The following is a 22,039-nucleotide window of genomic DNA, read 5'->3' as shown; positions in this document are numbered from 1 at the left end:
CCCCTCCCCCCCAATATGGCAGCTTTTAGTTCCTTGGATTGATTGGCCATCTAGAATATTCTCCAGGTCATGATGAGAGGTTTTAAAAGTTTGGTTATAAAGATTTTAGAAACATTTAGATTAAAATCTTAAAAAATTATTTTAAAATTAGATAAATTTTCAGAAATAAGTTCACAACAAAAGAAATTGAATCAAAGTTGATTGATAAAGGAAGCTGTTATATAATAACCTTCATTCTAAGATACAGAACTTGTTTTCTTCAATGCACATACACTTAAATTCTGTATCACTCACATTTCTTTAAAAGTTGTGCAATTAAGCCCTGTTGGTTTAATTTTCTTGCTTTCAAACTCAATATTCCCATCTTCTTGACGGAAGATTATATAAGAACAATATATTCCCATCATCGTCTTTGGGAAGAGAGATGGGGATAGAGAATATTCTTGAGAATAAAATTCTGTCAAAGGACTACTATTATAAATTACTAGAGAATATATTATCAAAAATAATTATTCTCAAGTTATTTATCAAGATTATTTATTATAATACATGTTATTACATATACTCTTGGTGATATTCTGGAAAGATTTCGGTAACTGAAGAATATTCTCTGGATTAATTAATAACTTCAGAATAATTATTTTCTATAAGAATATTCCCCAGTAATTTATGAAAGTAATCCTGCCAGAGAATATTCTCAAGGATATTGTAACTATATTATAAATAACAGGAGAATATTCTCATCAAGAACTTATAAGAATATTCTCGAGTTATTCATAATAGTATTCTCTCAAGGAGAATATGCTCGAGAATTTTACATCTCTACTCGCTCTAGTGTCTAGCATCTTTAGGATCGATGTGAAGTCAGAGCCAATATTTATGTGTTGTGCTGGTTTGATTTAAGATTCTTTGTGATAGGGGTGAAGTTATTCAGTTGTAAAGAAAATGGGTCAGCTGTAATTTCATTCAATGTGTGTATGAATCATTTAGGACATTTTTATGCAATTCTGGTATTAAATACCTAAAGAGTAATGCAAATTAAAATAGCTTTTACTAATTCTCTGGTGTATACCTGATGAAAAAATAACGCTCAATCAAGATGTGTTTTATTTTAATCTCACTTTCAATATAAATAATATATACAAGTTTCAGATTTATTCAAATGTAAATCTTTGGTGTAATTACTTGGAATGATGTCCATAACAAAGAAAAAAGTTTGCATTGATTAGATACAAAACATATGAAAATATCACCGAGAAAATTTGTATCAATACTACCCCAGCTTGATCAAAAGCTAGCTGTTCATCATGACTGTTAATAGGCCTGTCTTTCTCAAAACTTCAATTCCGCCATGTAATGTAGATACTTTAGCAAACCCTTGGTTGACCAAATGTCTTGCAAACTATGGATATTTTAAAACGTGAAAAATTTAAACAAGGAGCAATCAAATTATTAAAATAAATTTTTAAATTTAATTGACTCTCAGACAGGATTTCAAGCAGACAGAATATCTAGCTCATGTAACTGAATTTCAGAAAAATCAGCCATATCCTTAATCTGAGTTCTTGCTGAGAATGTTCTGTCAAATTCCTATAAAGTGCTAACATCATCTGAACTACATACTTTTATAAAATTGTGCAGTTCATTTTTTCACATCTGCTGCCCTGTGAAAATAAGTGCAGACCAGAAGAAATAATTTGTGGGGAAAAAAATAAGACATAGTTCTGACAAATAAAAACCAATACAGACAGTATATATATATATTATGTATTATATCCTTAATTGCAATGGCTCAACGAGAGCTAAGAGGGGTCTTGAGGTGCCCTCAAGAGAGAATACCCCAAGACCACTCTCCCTCTCCTGGATGAGGCTCGAAGAAAGCCAAAGATAAGGAGCTTAGGGTGCAGGGCACCCCCACCCCATACTGCTCGATGGGCCCTCTGTCACCAAATGGCGAATTATAAAGAGGGCTACTATGAGAAAAATTGAAATTTTTGACAGGCTTAACATCTACCTTCTTTTTTCGGTAGCAGCATTTTGTCCCCCCCCCCCAACTGACTATAAAAAGCTTCTAAATTGGAATTGCTTCTAACATACGAAGCAATTTTCATTCGATTTCCATAGTTTTTGTTACCAACATGACATGACTGAACAAGTTTTTTCATGAAAACATTAAGTTCAAAAACATCTAGCTAAGTGACTACATAAATTATGCAAGAAATTCCTACATATTAGTCTGTGGAAGAATACTGATCTCGTTCTCAAATAGATTCTAATGAAATTTCCATTAGAACTGAACGATGCTAAAGATATGCACTGATTTAAAATTTCACATTAAACCTTACAGATTGATATTTGTTATGATCTTATCGTAACAAGCGTTCTGGAGAGGGGGTTATTTCATAGCAGAACTTAAACAATAAGTGAGATTAGGTACAATGCATTTCTCTACCTCTTGTACATCAGAATATTATTTATAAATTAATGTTAAATAGTATAGAGTCTGATGATGTAAATTAATATGATGTATAGCTAAACTATACGAGTCGTCCAGTTGCAAAACTTATTAAGCACTAATCCGATTTTTTTACAGAAATTGAAAAAAAACTTTTGTAGAGAGTAAGTTTTGAGCTGATGCTTATTAAAATGTTAATGTTATGTGGTTAAATTTCAAACAGTCAACGGGGAAAACACTCTCTACAAGTTTCTTTTTCACTTTCTGTAAAAAAAATCTTAATGAGTTTTGCAAGTGGATAACTCATATGGTGATGACTTCAAATTAATTGTATGTTCTGTGATTTTCTCTCTAGAACTTACTTCTGCTGCATTAGTATTTTTGCAAGTACCAACAACTGTAATCATTTTTCCTTTCCAGTTCTGGAGCTTGGCCAGTTCTGAGGGCAATAGAGAACCTTCTGAAGACAGTACCGAGTCGCATGGGATATTTACACTGTCCGCCAGAGCACCTTTTGAAAATCTGAGCAGAAAAAAATCACTGTGAGCCAAGTCTTCATGTACAAAATTATATATATAGCCAGTTTTGAACTTTATGCATGTGAAATTAGCAGCAAGTTTTCTCAATCATAGTTTATACAGATCACCAGAGATGAACAGTCTATTTATAAAATATATTTTCTGTAAATCTTTTATTGATTTCTGTCAAATTTTACTTATACACCAAACACAGGGATCAACTTAGTTCTACAAATACCTGAAAATTTCAACAGTGTGTCACACTTCACGGTAAATCTGCAGCGTTTTTAATTATTTCTAACATAGAGTGAACCTGAGCAGCACAGGGCTACAGTATTTACTCAGATCTGTAAATCTCCACCCAAATCCAATGTAAATTTTATCGCTCAGTTACGAAAATGATTATTTCTCAATGATGTCACAGGTTTTAATGTGTACCCATATGAACAAATATTTCTCAAAGGAAAAACATGAGTTACATATATCACATACTTCATATCTATATAACTTTAAATGAAATGTGAAGTGCATTTTGTAGCTTCTCAAGCACAGCAGCTATCTTGATTATATGTATAGCCGTCAACTCAACAATTTTCAAGTGTTTTCTTCAACAAAAAAATGTTGAAAAAATAATCTTTAATTTTTTTTTTTACTGCTCTTTATAAGTTACGTTCATATTAAAAATTATGTTTCATAATTGCAATAAATATGATATTGGGTTAAATTGAGAAGCTATCTATACATAGATTGTGAAGATAAAAAAATATGTATTATATTTTTATCTTGGGTTTTAGTTTTTTCATGAAAATTGCTTTTATTTGGAGTTGCTGAATTTTAAAACTTTTATTTGACATTCAAAATTTTTATGGGCATTATTATTCTTCAGTCAAATTGTTATGGCCTTTTTTGCATTTCTAATTTAAAACAACCACCAAGAATTTTTTTTTAAAACTTTAGAAAAATACCTTGTAGTACTTTTCTACATATTCATTACAAACAGTTGAGATTCATATGAGTTTTAGAACACTGACTTTATGTTCCTCCTCCACCAGTTCATTCACTAATGACAAACTGGTTGTCTTATTTATTCATTGAGGGTGTTTTCTCTCTGAGTTAGAATTTCAACACCATAGCTAAATAGTTGATTTGTCCATAAAAATTTTTCCATCATTACGATGGGGTTTTATGCATTCATTTGACAAATTCATAAAGAAAGATGGACATAATGAAATAAAATTAGTGAACAAAACACAAGGCCTATAACAAGATACTGCAGGTGCTTGATTTAAATGGTGACTACGAAGTAAAAATGTAAGATATGTTGTGAAATAAAAGTTTTCCCTGAAAATTCTTATTGGTTGTTTTTTAACTATAAAAGTGTTGTTACAAGTTCTGGACGACCCTGGTACACAAGGCACCCATGTGATAATTTTGTGTACAGGTGTCTCTAGCTTTATACGATTAGTTGGTTCCACGTTGAGTAAGACAAAGTCACATAAAATGGGTTGAATTTAACATGGGAAAGATAAGGATAAAGGGTTAGTTTTTTTCCAGGATTAAAAATATTGAACCCAATGGCAAAGAGCTTTTTTAATGTATTAGTTCAAACTTATGAGTAAATCCTGTGAATTTAAGCAATATGAATGAATTTTAAAAATTAATTCATTTTCTGTCTTCACTACCTCTGATTCTAGTGTGGATTTTTTCTTTCCTAAAGAGCCTGGTATACTTTTTTTAATGGAACAGTATAGATTCTGCTGACAAGCAACATTTTTTGTCCCCTCATAAAAACTTTAATAGCAAAGCCAGAGAATTCTGCATATTTTTAGCTAGTATGAAAATTCTAGTTTCACTGGAACTGCTTTTTTTTCAATTAAATTTCTCATAGCATTGTAAATGTGTTACCAAACGTTGTTGATCAGTGAGATATGGTATAAGTTGTATCTTAGAATTTCTCATATTTGTCTTGGCTACATCATCAAATCCAACACATTTCGCCATAAAAATATATAACATAGTTTAATCTTCTATAAGCCGAATTTTGCGGGTTAGAATTCCTTAAATCATCTTATAAAAATTGCATAAATCAAGGGTTACGTGTACAGTGTTTCCTACATGAAGCATTTTGATTTCATAATTTGTTCCTAACCATCGTGTTTCATTAACCAAACCTATTTTATGATTCACAGATAAAACCCTAAGAAAGTTTAATAACATTAACTTTTTAGTGCCGACAAATGTGTTTTTTTTTTTTTTTTTTTTTTTTTACACATAGCATGTAATTTGTGAAAACATATCTTAAAAATAGGCACTTGTAATAGAGTTTGTTTTCGGTTTATCGACTGAAAAGTGGTTAAAGCACAAAAAATTGTCTACTAAACTTACTCTTCCTGAGAACGGATATCCACTACGAGAATTTTAACAACAGTTGTTCGATTCTTAGGTCTTGCTTTGGGAAGTAAATTCATTAGATCCAAGAGATCTTCCGCAGAAATTCTAGATGTTAGTTCTGACTTGAGTTCGTGCAAAGGTAAAGCACCCATTGCCTAAAATGGGAGGGAGGAATGTTAACTTTGCAGCTTTCGAAATTTCATTTCTTTACCATTTAATTAACTATGTGTTTATTCTTAATAATCATTGAGAAAGGTGAAGCAAAACGGATAAAGGAATAATATATTATAGTAATAGATATTCATACCAATTCATCTCCTTTTGGAGACCGGTCTTTTGATTTCAATTTGCTCTGAGTAATATTGTCATGGGCCCTAAATGTGACGCTTTTCGGAGTGCTGCAAAATATTTTCACTGAATCCTGAACACATTTTTGCATATCTATTTCTAGAAACAACAAAACATAAACATTAGTTATGGTAACAAATGTTAAGAACGGTTTTTATCTCAGAAATTGGTATCATTACAAGTGATTATAAAATTCATTCACAAAATGTGTCCAGATTTAATAGGTAATAAAAAAATTCTTATCTTATTGCATGAAAATAGCCAAGTAAATTATAGGAACGATGTGAAACTGACTTTATTCTGCTGGATATCTGTTACTTTTGTTATAACTAATGAGTGTGTTAATTGTTATTATAACCAAGTCTCTTTGCTGTTATTGGTCCATACATGCATCTCGTACACAATTGAGAAATTTCTAGCAATTGGTGTAATGTGCCAATTGCTGGGAAGTACAAATACCAAAGGCCACAACAAAGTGTCCGAGGTAGTCAAAAAAAGATGCCCATACAAAATATGTATGTCGAATATATATCTGAACTATATCAAAAATACAGCAATAAAAAAAACAATTTAAAAAAAAAAAAACAATTCTGTTAAAATATAAATATACTGCCCATATATAAAAATATTTATGATTGCCCTATTCTAAGTAAGATTGAAAAGCTATCCAATCACAATATGTTTATTATATTTCTTTTTAAACGTGCAAATCTTGTTAGAATTCACAATGCCCAGAGGTGAGCTATTCCATTCATTCACAACTCTATTAGAAAAACTCCCTGCAACACCACAACCTAGAATTATCCCTCCCCAAGTTTTGAATGTGTATGCATGACCTTAACATATTTATGCTTTCAGAGTAATGCATGTTTAATTTTTGAGTGCTGTCATATGTCTTTCACATTGGAAATGAAAGTTGCAGATGTCTGAGTATGGTTTTGGAAGCCCAACTTGCATTAGCATCTTTGAAGTTGGAAAACCACTGCGCTACTTGCAGGGACTTGAACCCAGGTCCTCATAATAACATGCAGTGAAACCTGTCTGAGACGGAAACCTGTCTTGAATGGAATCAAAAGAAAGGTCATAGATGATTACTGCTTTGATCTGCAACTTTATAAAATGGAATATTTAGTCTCTTGACGTTCATGCAGGTTTCACTGTATAAAGACACAGTATAATGTATTTCAATTAATATATTGGCTGCTTGTTCTGTTTTCTTGCAGGCTCACATCTGCCAGAGGCATGCTGAACAACAGCATGCTTCAAAACAACGGGGGCATTCTCCAATTGAGCTTTTGGGCACATTTAATAGAAGATACTAAAATTACAGAAAAGTCAGCTACTTCAGCCAATTTATTTATTTATTTTTTGTAATTATATAAAATTTTTCTTACCTGGCATGTCTGAAAACATAAGGATGCATTCATTGAAACCATATGACAAAAGGTTGTTTCGCAGCTGTTTGAGTATCGCTACACCAATACACAGGGGAAAAGAAGAGTCGCCTAAGAGCAGCGTATCCCATAGGTGAAATATCTTGTGTAAGGGAAACACATCTAGAATTCAAGAAATGTGAAATATTAAATTTTTACACTGAGAAACAAAACCAAATTCAAAAGTATCATTTATTTTTTCTATATAATAAACTATTTCCTGATTGTTTTTATCATGAACTGAAAAAAACAGCATTTAATTGTGACTCAGATCTTGTATTATAAGGTTTAAAAAGAAAACTTACGTGTATACATAGTCAGAAACCATGGAATGGCATACAGCTGCGGAAAAAATCCATTAATTGGGTTTTTTTTTTCAAACTGATACATAGAAATAGATGCAAGCCTTAAAAATTCATCAAATGAACAACTTAAACATAACATAACTTTAAAAATATATATATATATATTCATTTACTTAAAACATTTGAATTCATCATTTTTTTCAATCGAAAATTCGCAAAAAGTGAGATTGGAAATACTATTTTTATTAGAAACACCTTGAATTCAGAGCCATTAACTAAGCACATACCATTCTGAGCTTTAAGCTAGCAATAACCCACTGATATTTAATAAAGTGTGTTAAGGAATTTGAATGCAATAGAAGTATTGCTCAAGAACTGACCTTAAGACAAATAGTCATTGCATTGGCTTTTATTTTGCACTTATTTTAACGTAAGGTTGAATCAAACAAAATTATGCTACAATCGAAATCTAATAAATATAATAGAAAAATGCATGTAAATATAAGTAGGTTAACTTACTTCTGGAATAAAACCGATCTCATCCATATGTGTGGTGAGCTCTGGATCATGATATGCTATCAGATGGGAAAACTTGGCGAGATATTCTGAGCCAATATAATACCTCGAATTACTACCAAAGTTTTCAAGAATACATATGAGTTCATTAATATAATTCTTAAATATTCATTCTTTCTTACCTTGGATGATTGATGAATTATCCTTCAAGAAAAAATTATGAAGATATTTTGGTATGAACGCAGACATGCATGAATATGCTAAGGCTGTGAAAAATTTTTTAAAAAAAATGTACTAAAAACATTTGAATAAATTTTTAAAAACTCAATCTTCAATTAATACTTTTATTCATAATAATGATTGTTATTTTCAGTTAAGTTTTTATTCAAAAGAGAATAATTGTAATCAATAAATTACCTTCATCATTGAAATTCAAATACAGAAATGGTGCACATAAGGAGTCTAGTCCCTGCCAATAAACATACTGAGGATGACTAACAACCCAGGCTTTTAGAACCCTTTTGAATTTCATATGGCCAGTTGGTGAGGAAAGTAATTCATCATACTGATGACACCTTGGAATATCAACCTCGATCTACATGCAAGGAGGAAAGAAAAACTGGTGTTAACCATCATGAAAAATTTGATGTTCTAAAAAGTTTTAGTGCACTTTTACCAATTGAAAAAAAAAGTAAAAAGATATACAAAGATTTAAGCAAAGAATTTTAAAGAATCGAGCACTTTTGCAGGTTAGTATTAGAAATACCAGATAATAAATTAGTGGGATGAAATAATTACTTTAATTTTAACTTTAAAGTGATAATAAAAGTAGATTATAGGAAAGAAAATTTTCCAATAACTTCATGATTGACTAATTAAAAAGAAAGATACAAACTTATTTTCACCTGTCTGTCTGTTGGTGTAGGCGTTTCCTTGTCTATGGAATCGTAGTTTGACTGTATGTCACCCTAAAGAAAATTGTGAAAATTTCAAACTTTGTTTTAGAAATATCAATGTGAATACAACACAGAGAAAATTCAAAATTTTACATCATTTTGTAATTGTTAATTACCGTATTTACTTGCATGTAGGGCAAAGTATGGTTTTAGAGATTAAAAAAAACCTAAATTTTTTTTTAAGCAACTCTATTTTATTGATTCTCAGATAATAGCATGGAATACACGTAATTAAGGCAAACAACCACGTTTTCTTAATGCTATCATCTTTTGTCTACTCTGATTCTCCCTCTTAAGTTTTACTACAACTATCCTCTTTTTCACTCTCACTCCACAAAGCATTATCTTTTAAATGGTCGAGTTGATTTCAAAGTCATTCAATAAATGCTGAATTTAAAATGAACTCTAAATACTTTTCCACGCATGTGGGAAATCAATCTGTTATTGTTATCAGAAACCCTGAGTCCTGATGTGATTACATTAAGTATCATGCACTGTAAAAAACCCATGTCTCTCTCTCCGCTTGCCTATGTAGGATGATCTAGGTTTTTGATGCAGTGAAAACTGAATAAAAAATTTGACCTATATGTAAGTAAATACACTATTTAATTTTTATGAAGGAAGCAGGTGAAAATTCTCAGATTTAGCAAGAAAAATTACTATTGCTTTAACTGTAACACAGTTGTTATTATTAGCAACTCGTTAATCTTATCATAATGCAAATGAAAATTTCCCTCCAGTTGCAAAGGGCAATTAAAAAAAAAGAGGGATTTGCAGTAATACTTATGCAAATAATAATATAATTTTACATTATTTAAATTGCAAAAAACGGAATCTCAAACTTTACAATGGAATCCCTTATAATGTGTACATGTTAAGAACAGTCAAAATGGGCTGAAATTATTCTTTGTTGAATAAATCTATATGCAGCAAAAACAATTTTGCAAACATGAAATTACTTTTGTTTGTTCAAAGTTTTGAAACGAATTAATTTATTAATCAAAACCTAACTAATACTAACTCAAACTAATTTCATTAGTTTTTCCAGAACGTTGTCACCCACTTACTGTGATGAATAAGATACACAGAAAATTTCAAGCCTTTACTTAACATCTTCATGAAGAATTACTAACAGAGTTACATAAGAGTTGTCATTATCCCCTCAGTCCCCGTGTTGCCTGTGGGAGACACTAAACAAGCACTTTAAAGTCCTTTTAGTTCACCTAGCTAAGTGAAATGTTCACGAAGGCCTCGAAATTAGTTCTAGATGTTGTAAACATTTGATAGTAACTTATTCATGCTCATCTGTCAGCAGAAAATAATTTTAGGCTGTTTCACAGTTAAAAATAAAAGTAAAATTCTAAATGACCTTGAGGAGGTTAATAACAATATTATAATTCACACACAAGTCCTATAACTAACTACCTCAATTTCAAGAAGAGCAGCCCAAATTCTTGCTCTGTACAAAGGTGGAATATCTACTTTGGCTTCTCTGATTATCTCTGCTTTCTTGAATGGATATGCTTCTAGTAAACGGCGGAACAATATGATCCTGTGTAACTACAGATAAGAAAAATTACATAATTGTATCGCTGAGTGATAATGGCAAAACTCAGAGAGTTTAATTTTTTGATTTGAAGAAAAAAAACAAATGCATGTGAAATGACTTATGTCTTACTTGATACTCAATATCTTTTTCTTTGATGATTATAGGTAAACTTGCTGTGACTTGCAAATCATTTGAACTAGGCGAAGTAGTTAAACCATTTTGCCTACATCATAGTAACAAAAGTTTTTACCTCATAGCTATTTAGTTATTACTAGTATTTACAGTTTATAGTTTTAGTTTATAAAGTGATGTTCAACAAATGTGCTTCATATAAATGAAAAACTATGTAGAATATAATCATTACATAAATACATAACGTATGTGAAATATATGCACTAGATACAAGTATAGTGCAATTTAAATTTGGAAACTAGTGGAAACAAAGACTTACACATATTCGATTAATGGATAATATACAAAGGGGTCAACATCTTTTAACCTCTGAAATCAAATGAAAAAAATATTCCATATATTTTACAGAAGTCAACTATTCGATTCATACACAATAAAAATTCATGACAATAACATTTTAAGAAAATACTTCCAAGTGAAAAATTTGAAATTGAAAACTTACGTGCCTCAATGGCTCTAAAGGCAACTGTAACACAGAATCATCTAAAAGGAATGCTCTGTCTTTTTTATAACCAAATTCTTCTCCCTCTTCCACGACTAAGCTGAAAAATAAAAACATTGATTGGAAACTTCACTGACTAATATTATTAACAGTGACTTAATTAAAATCAGGAATTGGTTTTCTGCTAATTGCCTTGAATTTAATATTTCTAAAACCAAATTCATTCATTTTTCTTTGCGATCAGAGATGTTCAAATCTTTAATTTTATCTTTCACAAATTTGACTGCCTTCGTACCCCTTGTGACTGTGTTCATTTTGAGCAGATTAACCTGTAGCGTGTTTCGTTATTTTCTCCTTTTTTCAATTGAACACATTTTTTCTCGCCCTAGCGAAACTTCACCAGTAGTGGAAGATTAGCAATCATATCGAGGGAAGAGGAAAAGATTATTCTTATTCTCAATTATTTTTTTTTAATATATTCTTGAATATATGCTATACTTCAGCACAGGTTTTCGAGACAGTTTCTAAATGGAAAAAAGGGGGATATATATGAATGGATATTCGTCATTACAGTAGACCGCTCTACCCCACCTTGGAATCTCGCTTTGTACCATATTTACTTGAGTTTATTGTTATTACCTGTGTACGTAAGAGTAGATGACTTACGATCTTTGAACTGAATGTAAGTCTTACGATTCTAACAAATCAACTGTAAAGTTTTCATAATCATTTAGCAGTTTACAGCTAACATTAATTTAATAAACATTTTCAATTGATTATTTTCAATTTATTTTATTTATATAGTCAATAGCTGTAAGCAAAATAATGAACATAGTCCTCCAAGCACAAGATATAACTTGGCTAGATCAGGTCAGGCAATTTTGCTCTTTTCTAGAAGGAGAAGCCAAATGTGAAAGCTCAGTTGCTGATGAGCGATTCTCAAAGAACAATCGCTTTACCTAAAACAGGGGTCTTAAACCTTTTTCCAGTCGCGAGCACTGCCTGCACCCGTCATCAAAAGAAGAGCAACCTTACGGCAAGTTCAACATACGAATACATGAAATCAGGATGTTTTCAATTCTTGAATGAAATTTTTACAGAGAGTTTTAATTGGAACGTTGGTCAAGTGCTTGCGAGCACAAAATCGGAAACAAGCATTGAGCACTCTGGGTACTTTAGAGAGCAGCGTGGTGCTCATGAGCAACGGATTAAGATGCCTGACCTAAAAGAATAGGCCTGTCGGACATGGCATAAGCAAGTCCTATCTCACACTTGGAGGACTGTAAATAGGCTTTTTTCTTATTTTTTGTTGGAGCATTGCATTCTAGAAAAATGGTTGAACTTCACTTGAAAAGTTTCAGAAGCACTTACTTTGAGATTGTAATGATTGATGGTTTGGCTTTTATCAGCTCCTGCCGTCGCAATTCTGCCTCTACATCTCCACCAGCAAGTTGCCATAAATAATAGACCTCCTCTAATGGACGTTGAGCTAGATGATCATCTAAAAATAGTTCCAACAAGTTATAGGCATACACAAGTCACAAATTTAATTTGGATTTTGACAGTGAAATGAACAAATAATAAGTGAATTAAGGACAGGTTCCTCCCCGATATTAAAGTCATTATATTAACCTGATTATATATTACATTATATTAGTCCTGATATTAACTCATTATAAAATGAGTTAAAAACGAGTTAAATATTTATGACACATATAATGGTATTCAGCATCTCTTTAAATTTATTTGGTTGTCTGATAGAAAGCGTCTGGTGTGACAGATACAAGATTGAATTTTGAAAACATAATCATTAATAATCAGCTATGAACTGTAGATTCTGGTTAAATTAGTTCTTGGAAGCATAGAAACAATCAAGATGCTACTGCATAAAAACAAAATTAAAGTTGGGAACGAAAAACTTAAAAGTGCACTTACTAATAATAGGATAGCTTTCCTGCACTAGCTTGTTTCTACATTTGAGCTGCTTCGACAAAAATGTATTTTGAACTGTTTGTGAACGAACAGTCTCATCAAGTTCATGTTCTACCATAAGAGAGTGCTTGAGCAATTCATCAGCAGACGGTCTGAAATTATATATATAATAAACCTTAACAATATTTTAATCTTGCCTACATCTAGATGGGTTATAATCTCTTAAAAGAAGAAAATAAAGCACTTTTTCAGTAGATTTGTCTGGATAATAATTTGAAAATGAAAAAGTAAGGATATGCCATATATTATAATCTATCTTTAGTAAATGATTTTATCACTGGATAAATTTGATTGTCGACACCTGATAAACAGTATATTAAGCCTAAATGCATCATACCTGTCATCAGGAACAACAGCGAGACAGTTTTCAATAAGGGACTTCAAACTAGGCAGCATCTCATTTACTAGTTCGCTAACATTATGACCATCTGCGATGAAATTCAATACTTCAGCTCCAGAGTCTAGAAAATATGTAAATATAAACTGATTACTTAATATTCATTCAACCAATTCTGACAACATAATTACATTAGGGGCCATGCATACAACTAGGAACACACATTCCGGCATGTACTGATTTAGAAATTCAGCAGAGGAATGCATAAGATTTTCATGTAGGGTTAATTAGTAGTAGTATTCATTGATCCTCTAATGTTAAACCATATACAGTAGGGCTCATATATAATAAACACAGATATTACAAATTTTCCCATGTGATGTGAATTTCGTATAGCTTATGTATTCTATTTAGATTGCTAATGAACACTGAATTCTGCAAAGTATAGGAGTATATAACTAATTTCTCTGTAATCTTATCTGAATCTTGTCAGTAAATCTGCCTTTATACAAAATGTGAAGGTACAACTAATAATGTCTTTATGTTAACCTGAAAGACATTCTAGTAGGATGTTTTTGAATACTATGAAATTCTCTTTTACTTTACTTTTTTTCTTTCAATTTTCTCTGTTAAACCCTGTGTTGAAGGATCAGGAAGAAAAGACAAGTTATATTCCCACGATTAACCTCAAAAACTCATTTAGTGCACATTCATCAATCTTTAGCAAGATTCACACATTGGCTGTGGTGATGCTATTCTATTGTGTACAAATTAATTTTTGTGAATACCAAGCACAAAAACCCTATCCATTGCTTCAAAAATTGACGTCATACAGTTTGAAAGTCAAAAAGAAAAAAAAGTGAAGTATCAAAGCTATTCATTATTCACTTGGAGGATTAGTTTAGATTCATTTCGGATTCAGGATTAGTTTGCTATTGATTTCGAAGAGCAAAGAAGAATCAAAAAAGTTTTTGGATGGTGAACTGAAAATTTACAGGGAAAGCTTCATAGAAGCAGCTCTATTTAAATGGTTCGAAAACAAAAGATGAAAAACATTCTAGTAACTAGGCTATTGGTAAAAGAAAAAGCTTTATATTTTACATGTTTGCTAGGCAAAAATTATTTTAATGCAAAATTTTTAACGTCCACAATGATATCATGAAGAAAAAAACTAATATTTTCATGTGTTCAAGTACCTTATTATGTAAAATTTTAATTTACATTTTGACCCATTTTGACAAGTTTAATCTATATTTCAAGAATGCTCAGATTATTGAGAAATGTGTTTCATGCATTTAAATTACACTTCATTTGCTCAAACACATAATTTTTCATGCTAGTACGGCTATAACAAACAGTTTCACAGTTTTTTCCAACTTTGTTATAAGCAGGTTTGACTGTACCAAAAAAAAAATGTCTCAGAAACTTAAAATTTACCTAATTTTGATAATGACGATATATTCTTGAAAATTTCTTCTAATGAGCAGTCTTTCCAAAGTATTATTCCCTAAAAAAATTACATACTATAATAACAACAAAAGAAATTCGATCGACAGACTTGACAAAAAACATGTGGGGAAAAAAAGTGATAGCACTAGAATATATGTTTCGCTGTGATATTAGTAACTGGAATAATAATTTTTTTTTAAATATAATAAACAAGATTTAATCGCATATTGTGAAATAATAACCACGGAATCCACTTTCCACAATTATAATCAAAAATATAAAAAATACTACTACTTACTAAAGCAAGTTCGAGAATTATCATTCCTACAGACCAGATATCACATTTAGGACCAGAGACTATGACGTGTTCATTCTGAGAAGATGGGTTGCATGATAAAATCTCTGGAGCCATGTACTTAGGTACACTTTGAAATGAAAAAAATTGAAAAAATTTGACTAATTCCAAACTTATAACATTAATAAAATTTTATACTGAATATAATTTTTATAATGAGTTGCAATGTTTCTTCTGCTCTAACCAAGCAACTCCTCAAAAAGCGTCATTGTTACTCATTTCGTCATTTCTATTTGTGAAATCTCTTTGCCCTCATTATCAGTAGGAGAATTTCAAACTTCAATGATAATTCACCCATCATTAAGGGAAAAAATTATCATGAACGAAACCAACATCCATTAACAAAGTGTTCACAATTAAAATGGTCAGGTATAGAATCGAGGTTCCACTGCATTTGAGACCTTCAAGTTGACAACTACTACTTAACCGTTATGGAAACCTTGTGCACATTTCTCTATGGAATTTCTAATGAATCAGCACATGATGAAATGTGTGCTCTGAGTGTATGTATGGCCCTAACATATTTATGTTGGAGTAGTTTTGTTTGAGGCTGCCATCTGCCTTCTATATTTCGAAGTAAAGATGGTAAACGCTTGATGTTTCATGTTATGTCAGTATTGTGTTGTAGGCCTGCCTGCTCTTTATGCAGTTACTTTTCTAAATGGGAGACCAGCTCAGATTTGCTTCTTCAAGTTGACTGGGGTCCATAACACAAAGTAAAGGCCATCTAATCTGTAAGTCCTCTTGTTTGTATTTCATAAAATTCTGCAAGAAAATAAATGGAAAATCGACAATGCTCACTCACCCTATAGGAAATGAAATAGAGCATCCTCCTTCTGTCATGTAAAATAACCCATAATTGAACAGCTTGACGTTACCCTGTTGAAAACATAAAATGGAGGGTTTCATGAATGAGAAATTTTTAAAAATTCACTATATATATATTTAAAAAATATTTTACTTTCAAACTTCTATAACTTCAATAAACCAGAAGTTTCATCATGTATATATATTGTTTACAATTTTTTGTTAATTGCATTTTTAATTGGGTTGCTATATTTTTGAAATATATGACATCCATATTTTTATGGGCATCTTTTTCTCAGCCACCTCGTTGGGCATTTTGCCTGTTGTGGCGTTGTATTTGTATTTATTATGTAGGAAATACATAGCTTTCTGGTAAAACTGGAAGGCCTCACTTTTTTTTTCAGTAGCCTGTAGGCATTGCTGCATCTTTTTTATTTAATGGTCTTTCAATTTTAAGTAGCCATTTTCTGACAATGGTCATCTGGCTGCAGTAAAAAACTTTAGGGCCATGTGTAGTTCACGGGCATTGCATTGAGGACCCTCACGTTAGAGGAGGCTTCTACAACAATACTGAGAAAACTGACATCTTATGCTGAATTTGAAGCATGTCAGTGGAAACAAAGATTAGAGCACAGTACTATGCATTTTTGTTTGAGAAATTGTCCCTTTTTTTAAATTTAAAAATTAGCTTAAACTTGTTGATGCGGATGCACACACATAAAACCGATTTTGAATAACGGCTAAATTCTATACAGGTTTCTGACAAAATCTGCTTGATCATTTCCCTGAATTTCCTCTGGAAGAAATATAATTCAAAATCTTAGCTTTCAAATTTTTAATTTCTGTATATTGAATTCCTTCCCCCTTCACAGAACTTTTCCCTGACTTTATATTAGGTGCAAATATTATCAAATATTTGCATATTTTGCTGACTTTTGACAAATATTTTACATTTTCCCTGACCATTTTTTTTTACCCTGACTTTCCAGGTCACTGCAAACTTTGAATTTATTTGGCACAGTCCTCCCTTCAAGTGCAAAATGAAAGGATCAAAAGAATTGCACTGAAGAACTTGACAGTTTATTCTTTGAAGAAACTAACAATAAAAAAAGTGTCATCACAGAATGAAAATTGTCACGCAAAAAATTCACACATCTTCAATGCAAAATAAATGTCATATGTCAGGGGTTTTCAAACTTTTTCCATCCGTGGTGCCCCTTTTTCCTATTTAATGATTATCTGCGAGCTCCGTCGGCTCTCCATAACTGTTTAACAAAAGATATTTTCAAAAAACCTTTGTCAGGGCCACTGCTCCGTGGCGTCCCTAACAAAGGTCGGAGGCGCACAGTTTGAGAACCCCTGCCATATACTACAAAAAAAAGTTTTTTCCTAATTAATTGTACCATGGGTTTTTATAATTTGACATGTAATAAAAAATTAGAATTTTGTTTCTTCAGAAATACTGAACCTTTAAATGGTAGCCTACCAATAATAGCCACATTCTCTCAGTCTCGCTAGTGGCAATTGCAGAGGTTTCACTGTATATTTCTGAATTATTACAAAAATATTATATAACACACTCTGTATACAAAAAAGTCTATTCCCCCAATTGAATTACCTGAGAATCTAGGAGTATGCATCTTGGCGAAAGGCAGCGGTGCACAATTCCTTGACTGTGTAAATAACTTAATGCATCCAACAACTGGAATATTATCAACGAAATTTTCTTGGAGCTTTATTAAATAAATGAGCAAAATTATCACACAACACCAGAGCAAAACATTATCAGGTTATACAGATGGATAAAATAGTATCATATTTTCTAAAGAGCGTTAGCAAATTTTTATAGTGTTCAATTATAACTCATACTTCTTTGACTCATTTCCCTGAGGTGGGTTCGTTCATTCACTTGAATTGATCATGGGGTGTTATATAGTTTTGTATTTTGGGCTAGAGATTGTACAAATTGTTGAGGGACAGTCAAGTGGGCGTGAGTGGCAGTTAGATATCCCAGAGTGTAAAAAATTTTCTTTCTTTTTTTCTTCCCTGTTTTCACGGGTTATAAAGATCTGAATAATTTGATATCAAGAGTCTCCATAATTCGAGGTGAACGAGTCTGAAACCACCTCAGATAATCCAAAACATAACAGGAAACTACATTTTAAGTGTGTGGGGAAGGAAGTTTTACCTACTCCTACCTGTTCCATCCTTAATTCAAAAGTTTAATTCACCACAACTGCCAAGACCCATGGTCTATTTATAAAAAAAGGCTGACAGGAGCTCCAGCCTGGGCTATAGCTAGTATTTTTGTGGGAGGCAAAAATGTATATTTCTCCCAATAAAAATGATTTGCTCCGCCACCACTGTAAAACTGAATGATTTCATAATCATTTTTTCTCCGAAAATTTGCTGCACATGGTAGGTGCCCCCACCCCAGTTTATCTAGTTCTGGCAGGTGAACTCGAGCTGCCCCCTGTGTGTTAGGACCCCTACTCTAAAGCTTCAAAGATAATAAATAATCTATTGAACTTACTCGCTGAAGAAACTTTTGCTATTGCAAAGAGATTCTACATAGTACTCGCTAATTATCATGACTCTTTCTGTAAAAAAATGAAATAATATTACTCAGAATATTAGGAACAGATTGAAATACATTTAAGTCACATTAATTATACGACAGGTGTCCACAGCTTACCCATGCAAGTAAGTGAATTTAGCATTTGTAACTTTTGTGAATTTGGCATTTAAATAAAGTAGCCTAATACCCAACTTACGTTACCCAGCATTTACATTATCCCGTCCTAAGAATGATTTCTTTTCAATTAGACACATTTTGAACTAAGCTTGAAGGCTTTTCATGTCACATTCTCAGAAAGAAATGTTTTCCAAAGATTTACATTTAAAAAAATGACAAATACAGTAAAACCTTGATAAAATTGTACCGTGCGACATAAGAAAAAATATTGTTGCAGAGAGATTATTATTATATCGAGAGGCAGCAGTTTAGCACCGGAGTATATAATTTCAAAACAAGGCTTGAAAATATTGTTGTAGAGAAATTTATTATTATATCGAATATTGTTGTAGCGAGGTTTCACCGCACAAATGAAAGAACGGAGAAAACTTGCCTCTATATTCCTCTTGAGGAGGGTGGGACATTACCACTAGAAAGGTTTACCTTGACTTAAGACCTTTTCAACTTATGCCATCCATCTTGGAATGAATTACTGACATAAGGAAGAGTATCAATGCACTACCATCAGCTATTGCTAGCATTTTGAGTGAAGCCGAATACAGTTCCTTTTCTCACGGCTGTCTAAAGAGCATCATAGGCTCCCAGGTCAATTGATTTTTCTGAGGCCCTACCAGACAAATTCTTGAAAATATTTCAATGTGATCTCATTTTTGTGAGCCCCCCTAACTCTTCTCTTGAGCCCGTCTTAAGACGGCACTGCCTTTTCAAATCAGTGTGTGAATCAGAACATTTTTTCTATCCACTCCCAATGAAGTCCATAATGGTTTCTTTCCTTCAATGTGGTCCACAAAACCTAACGAGTAAGACATGCCTACTAGAAAATTTCAAGCGTAGCTGATTATAAAATGGCTTTTGAAGGTTTAAATAATATTAATTACCATGTTTTCCTCGTTTTATATCTAAATATAAACAGATGTTTTCATGCATTAATGTCTTCAACCTCTGAAAACGGCCAAGTATTCGGATCGAATTGGGAGTCAACGGTAGGCCATTGATACCACAGACATCAATAGCATGGGCTGCAGCAAAAAATGTCCAGGCACCTAAAACTGAAGAGTTCAGTTTGCGACTCATCTGAAATAACAAAAAATAAATGAATTATATATTTACACATGCATTGTTGCAGATATTTTTCGATTAATGTTTGAAGTGTATTTGTATTCGAAATCAAAGTGATAACTTGATGAAAAATATTTTATAAACTCTAGGGAGTTTTCTCAAAAGCAATCACTTACCATTTTGAGGACATCAATCGATAAGCACATTCAAAAAGTATGATGACTCTTAATGATACGTCAGTGGTTGTTAACCATAATATGAAAGACATGGCAGCACCACAACAACACGTGAAACACGCATGCCTCTGGCATCATGAATACATTACACCCAGACATGTAACACAGATATCATGTTCTGACACATTCGCCATTAGAAAAATTCTCTAGAGAAATATTTATGAGGTGCAAGTATGCAAGTAAGGTTTAGTAATAGTAGTGGTTTTTAATGGAGTTTTTTTTTTTAGTGGATTCCATCTCAAGTGAACTTCAAGAGATTCACACCTTTTTCCATAGTAAAGCTACAATTCAAATTTTAGTACCCTTTTCTGTTGAGATGCACTTTATTCTCCGTCAAATAGTCGCAACATGTAGAATGAATCATTGGATATTTCCAAGAACTCATTTTTACGATTGCTTTCCTTGTACTTCTGGTTAAGATCCACTAATAAGAAGAGGGGAAAAAAATAGTGTGGTACATTCAGTTAGTTTTCTTCCAGCTTCATAAGAGATTTAACAGTTGGGGGGAAGGAGGAACAATCTTTTTCTACAGCTACCTCGAGGGGCCACTGGTAACTCCTTACTTCTTCTAAATGAGCACAACTGTCTATCGCCAATCAGGCAATTTATTATTTCAGGCATTAATGGGTTATGCAGAAAGTGTGTGCACATAACAGTCTTCAGGCCTGCCGCTCTGTCTCAATGAAGAGATATATGCAGGTGGTCAAAGAAGACCTAGGCTATGCTGGAAGCTGTGAGTAAATGTGCTGTGAACGTAATGTGAAGTTTGTTTCCCGTGTAATGCACTGCCAGTTACTTTCTACATTTCGAAGTGCAATGATTGAATATTTGGGCTGTTGTTCTTTGTCGCAAGACTTTTTAATGGGAACATTGGTATCTCAAAGTTGGGAACCACAGAAAAACCAACTGCAGTCAACCGTCACTGACGCCAATGGGGTAAAAATAAATTCCTCCTAGCGCCAGATTTGAACCCAGTTCTTGAAAATTCTACCTCACTGATCTGATGCCTTTCCCGATTTTGTCACTTTCATGCATATCTAGTGTTGCGTGTGAAGTTGTACCATTGAATATGTGTACTGTTGTGGGAGGTTTATCACTCTCTCTGCAGAGATTTTCTTACAGGAAGATCAGCTTACATTCGCACCTCGAAATTAGAAAACCACAGCAAAGCAAACTTCAGCTGCCCACCACTGTACTGTCTACAGGGTTCGAACCTGTATTCTCATAACAGAAGAGTCCATGACAGTGCCCACACACATGACCATGGCCTCTTGTAACTACATTTTATCATATCTAGGTGTTTCAGTGCGAGGTTTTAAGCAAGTGTTTCAACTTTATTTGAAACACAGCTTAAAAACAATATTTCTTTATACATTTCGCAGCCATACAAATGTTCTCGCCATGACACTAAAAGTGAATAAGAATTTCTGAATGACACTTTTGTCTTATAATCCTGAGACTACTTGAATAAAACAATTTACGTTTTGAGATTCATAAACAAAACATTTGTGATTCACCTATATTGTATATGATCAATAGTTTCATTTGTTTTCTTTGTTCATTACAAAATTATTTATTTAACTGAATCATATAAAATGAAACAAGTAAATAAAATTGACTCGTACCTCACCCGTAAATAAACAATTTTTCAATCCACTGGGGGAGTATTTGAAATGTTTTGGTTGGTCTCTGTGACAATTGGTGATTTTATCGCATATGAGGACGATTTAATAGCAGTCTAGTCCCAGATTATCGTATTATGAGCTGATTGTTTTCAGAAAAATCAGACTTATCGTAAAATGTTATGACATCAAAAATTTGTCCGCATGAAGACCATATTTTGACAAAACGGGACATGCGATTGATTCACAACTCGCTTTGAATTCACAATTCAAGATTTTCAGAAAACTGGATGTTGCGAAGATATTTATTTTTTGAGATGTT

General features: G+C 32.4%; 2 protein-coding genes across 2 annotated transcripts in view; one reads left to right on the top strand and one right to left on the bottom strand.

Moving 5' to 3' along the window:
• LOC149070041 (progesterone-induced-blocking factor 1-like) overlaps nucleotides 1–2,980 on the top strand; it is a 35,612-nt gene extending 32,632 nt beyond the window's left edge. The window contains exon 14 of the mRNA XM_089249361.1: nucleotides 2,876–2,980. The gene's annotated coding sequence lies outside the window, so the exon portion shown is untranslated. The remainder of the gene's footprint in view (nucleotides 1–2,875) is intronic.
• LOC149070040 (TBC domain-containing protein kinase-like protein) lies at nucleotides 1,095–21,886 on the bottom strand. The gene is made up of 24 exons (XM_089249360.1): nucleotides 21,721–21,886; nucleotides 19,679–19,874; nucleotides 18,579–18,645; nucleotides 17,664–17,778; nucleotides 16,044–16,117; nucleotides 15,182–15,308; nucleotides 14,872–14,941; nucleotides 13,435–13,558; nucleotides 13,041–13,189; nucleotides 12,477–12,606; nucleotides 11,106–11,205; nucleotides 10,923–10,972; nucleotides 10,601–10,694; nucleotides 10,348–10,482; nucleotides 8,872–8,934; nucleotides 8,384–8,561; nucleotides 8,149–8,232; nucleotides 7,970–8,055; nucleotides 7,451–7,487; nucleotides 7,107–7,268; nucleotides 5,672–5,811; nucleotides 5,359–5,519; nucleotides 2,818–2,977; nucleotides 1,095–1,402 (listed from the first exon to the last, which is right to left on the bottom strand). The coding sequence occupies exons 2-24, from the start codon at nucleotides 19,872–19,874 to the stop codon at nucleotides 1,295–1,297; spliced, it is 2,610 nt and encodes an 869-aa protein (XP_089105486.1). The 5' UTR covers nucleotides 21,721–21,886; the 3' UTR covers nucleotides 1,095–1,294.
• Between the last annotated feature and the right edge of the window lie 153 nt (nucleotides 21,887–22,039).

This window comes from Pholcus phalangioides, unplaced genomic scaffold (genome assembly GCF_987345545.1).
Source record: "Pholcus phalangioides strain wild (caught in Gottingen) unplaced genomic scaffold, Ppha-v1.0 ptg000022l_1, whole genome shotgun sequence".
In the NCBI taxonomy this organism is placed as follows: domain Eukaryota; kingdom Metazoa; phylum Arthropoda; class Arachnida; order Araneae; family Pholcidae; genus Pholcus; species Pholcus phalangioides.
Note: the sequence above shows the minus strand (reverse complement) of the source record. Positions and strands in the feature narration are given on the sequence as shown.

What these genes read in the sequence shown, in the direction of transcription:
- LOC149070040 (XM_089249360.1), bottom strand. Translation starts at nt 19,874, where the DNA reads ATGAGTCGCAAACTGAACTCTTCAGTTTTAGGTGCCTGGACATTTTTT. An exon ending in TATCCATTAATCGAATATGT is followed by an intron (nt 10,695 to 10,922) that starts GTAAGTCTTTGT and finishes ACTATGATGTAG; the next exon opens with GCAAAATGGTTTAACTACTT. An exon ending in GTTTCTGACTATGTATACAC is followed by an intron (nt 7,269 to 7,450) that starts GTAAGTTTTCTT and finishes CTTGAATTCTAG; the next exon opens with ATGTGTTTCCCTTACACAAG.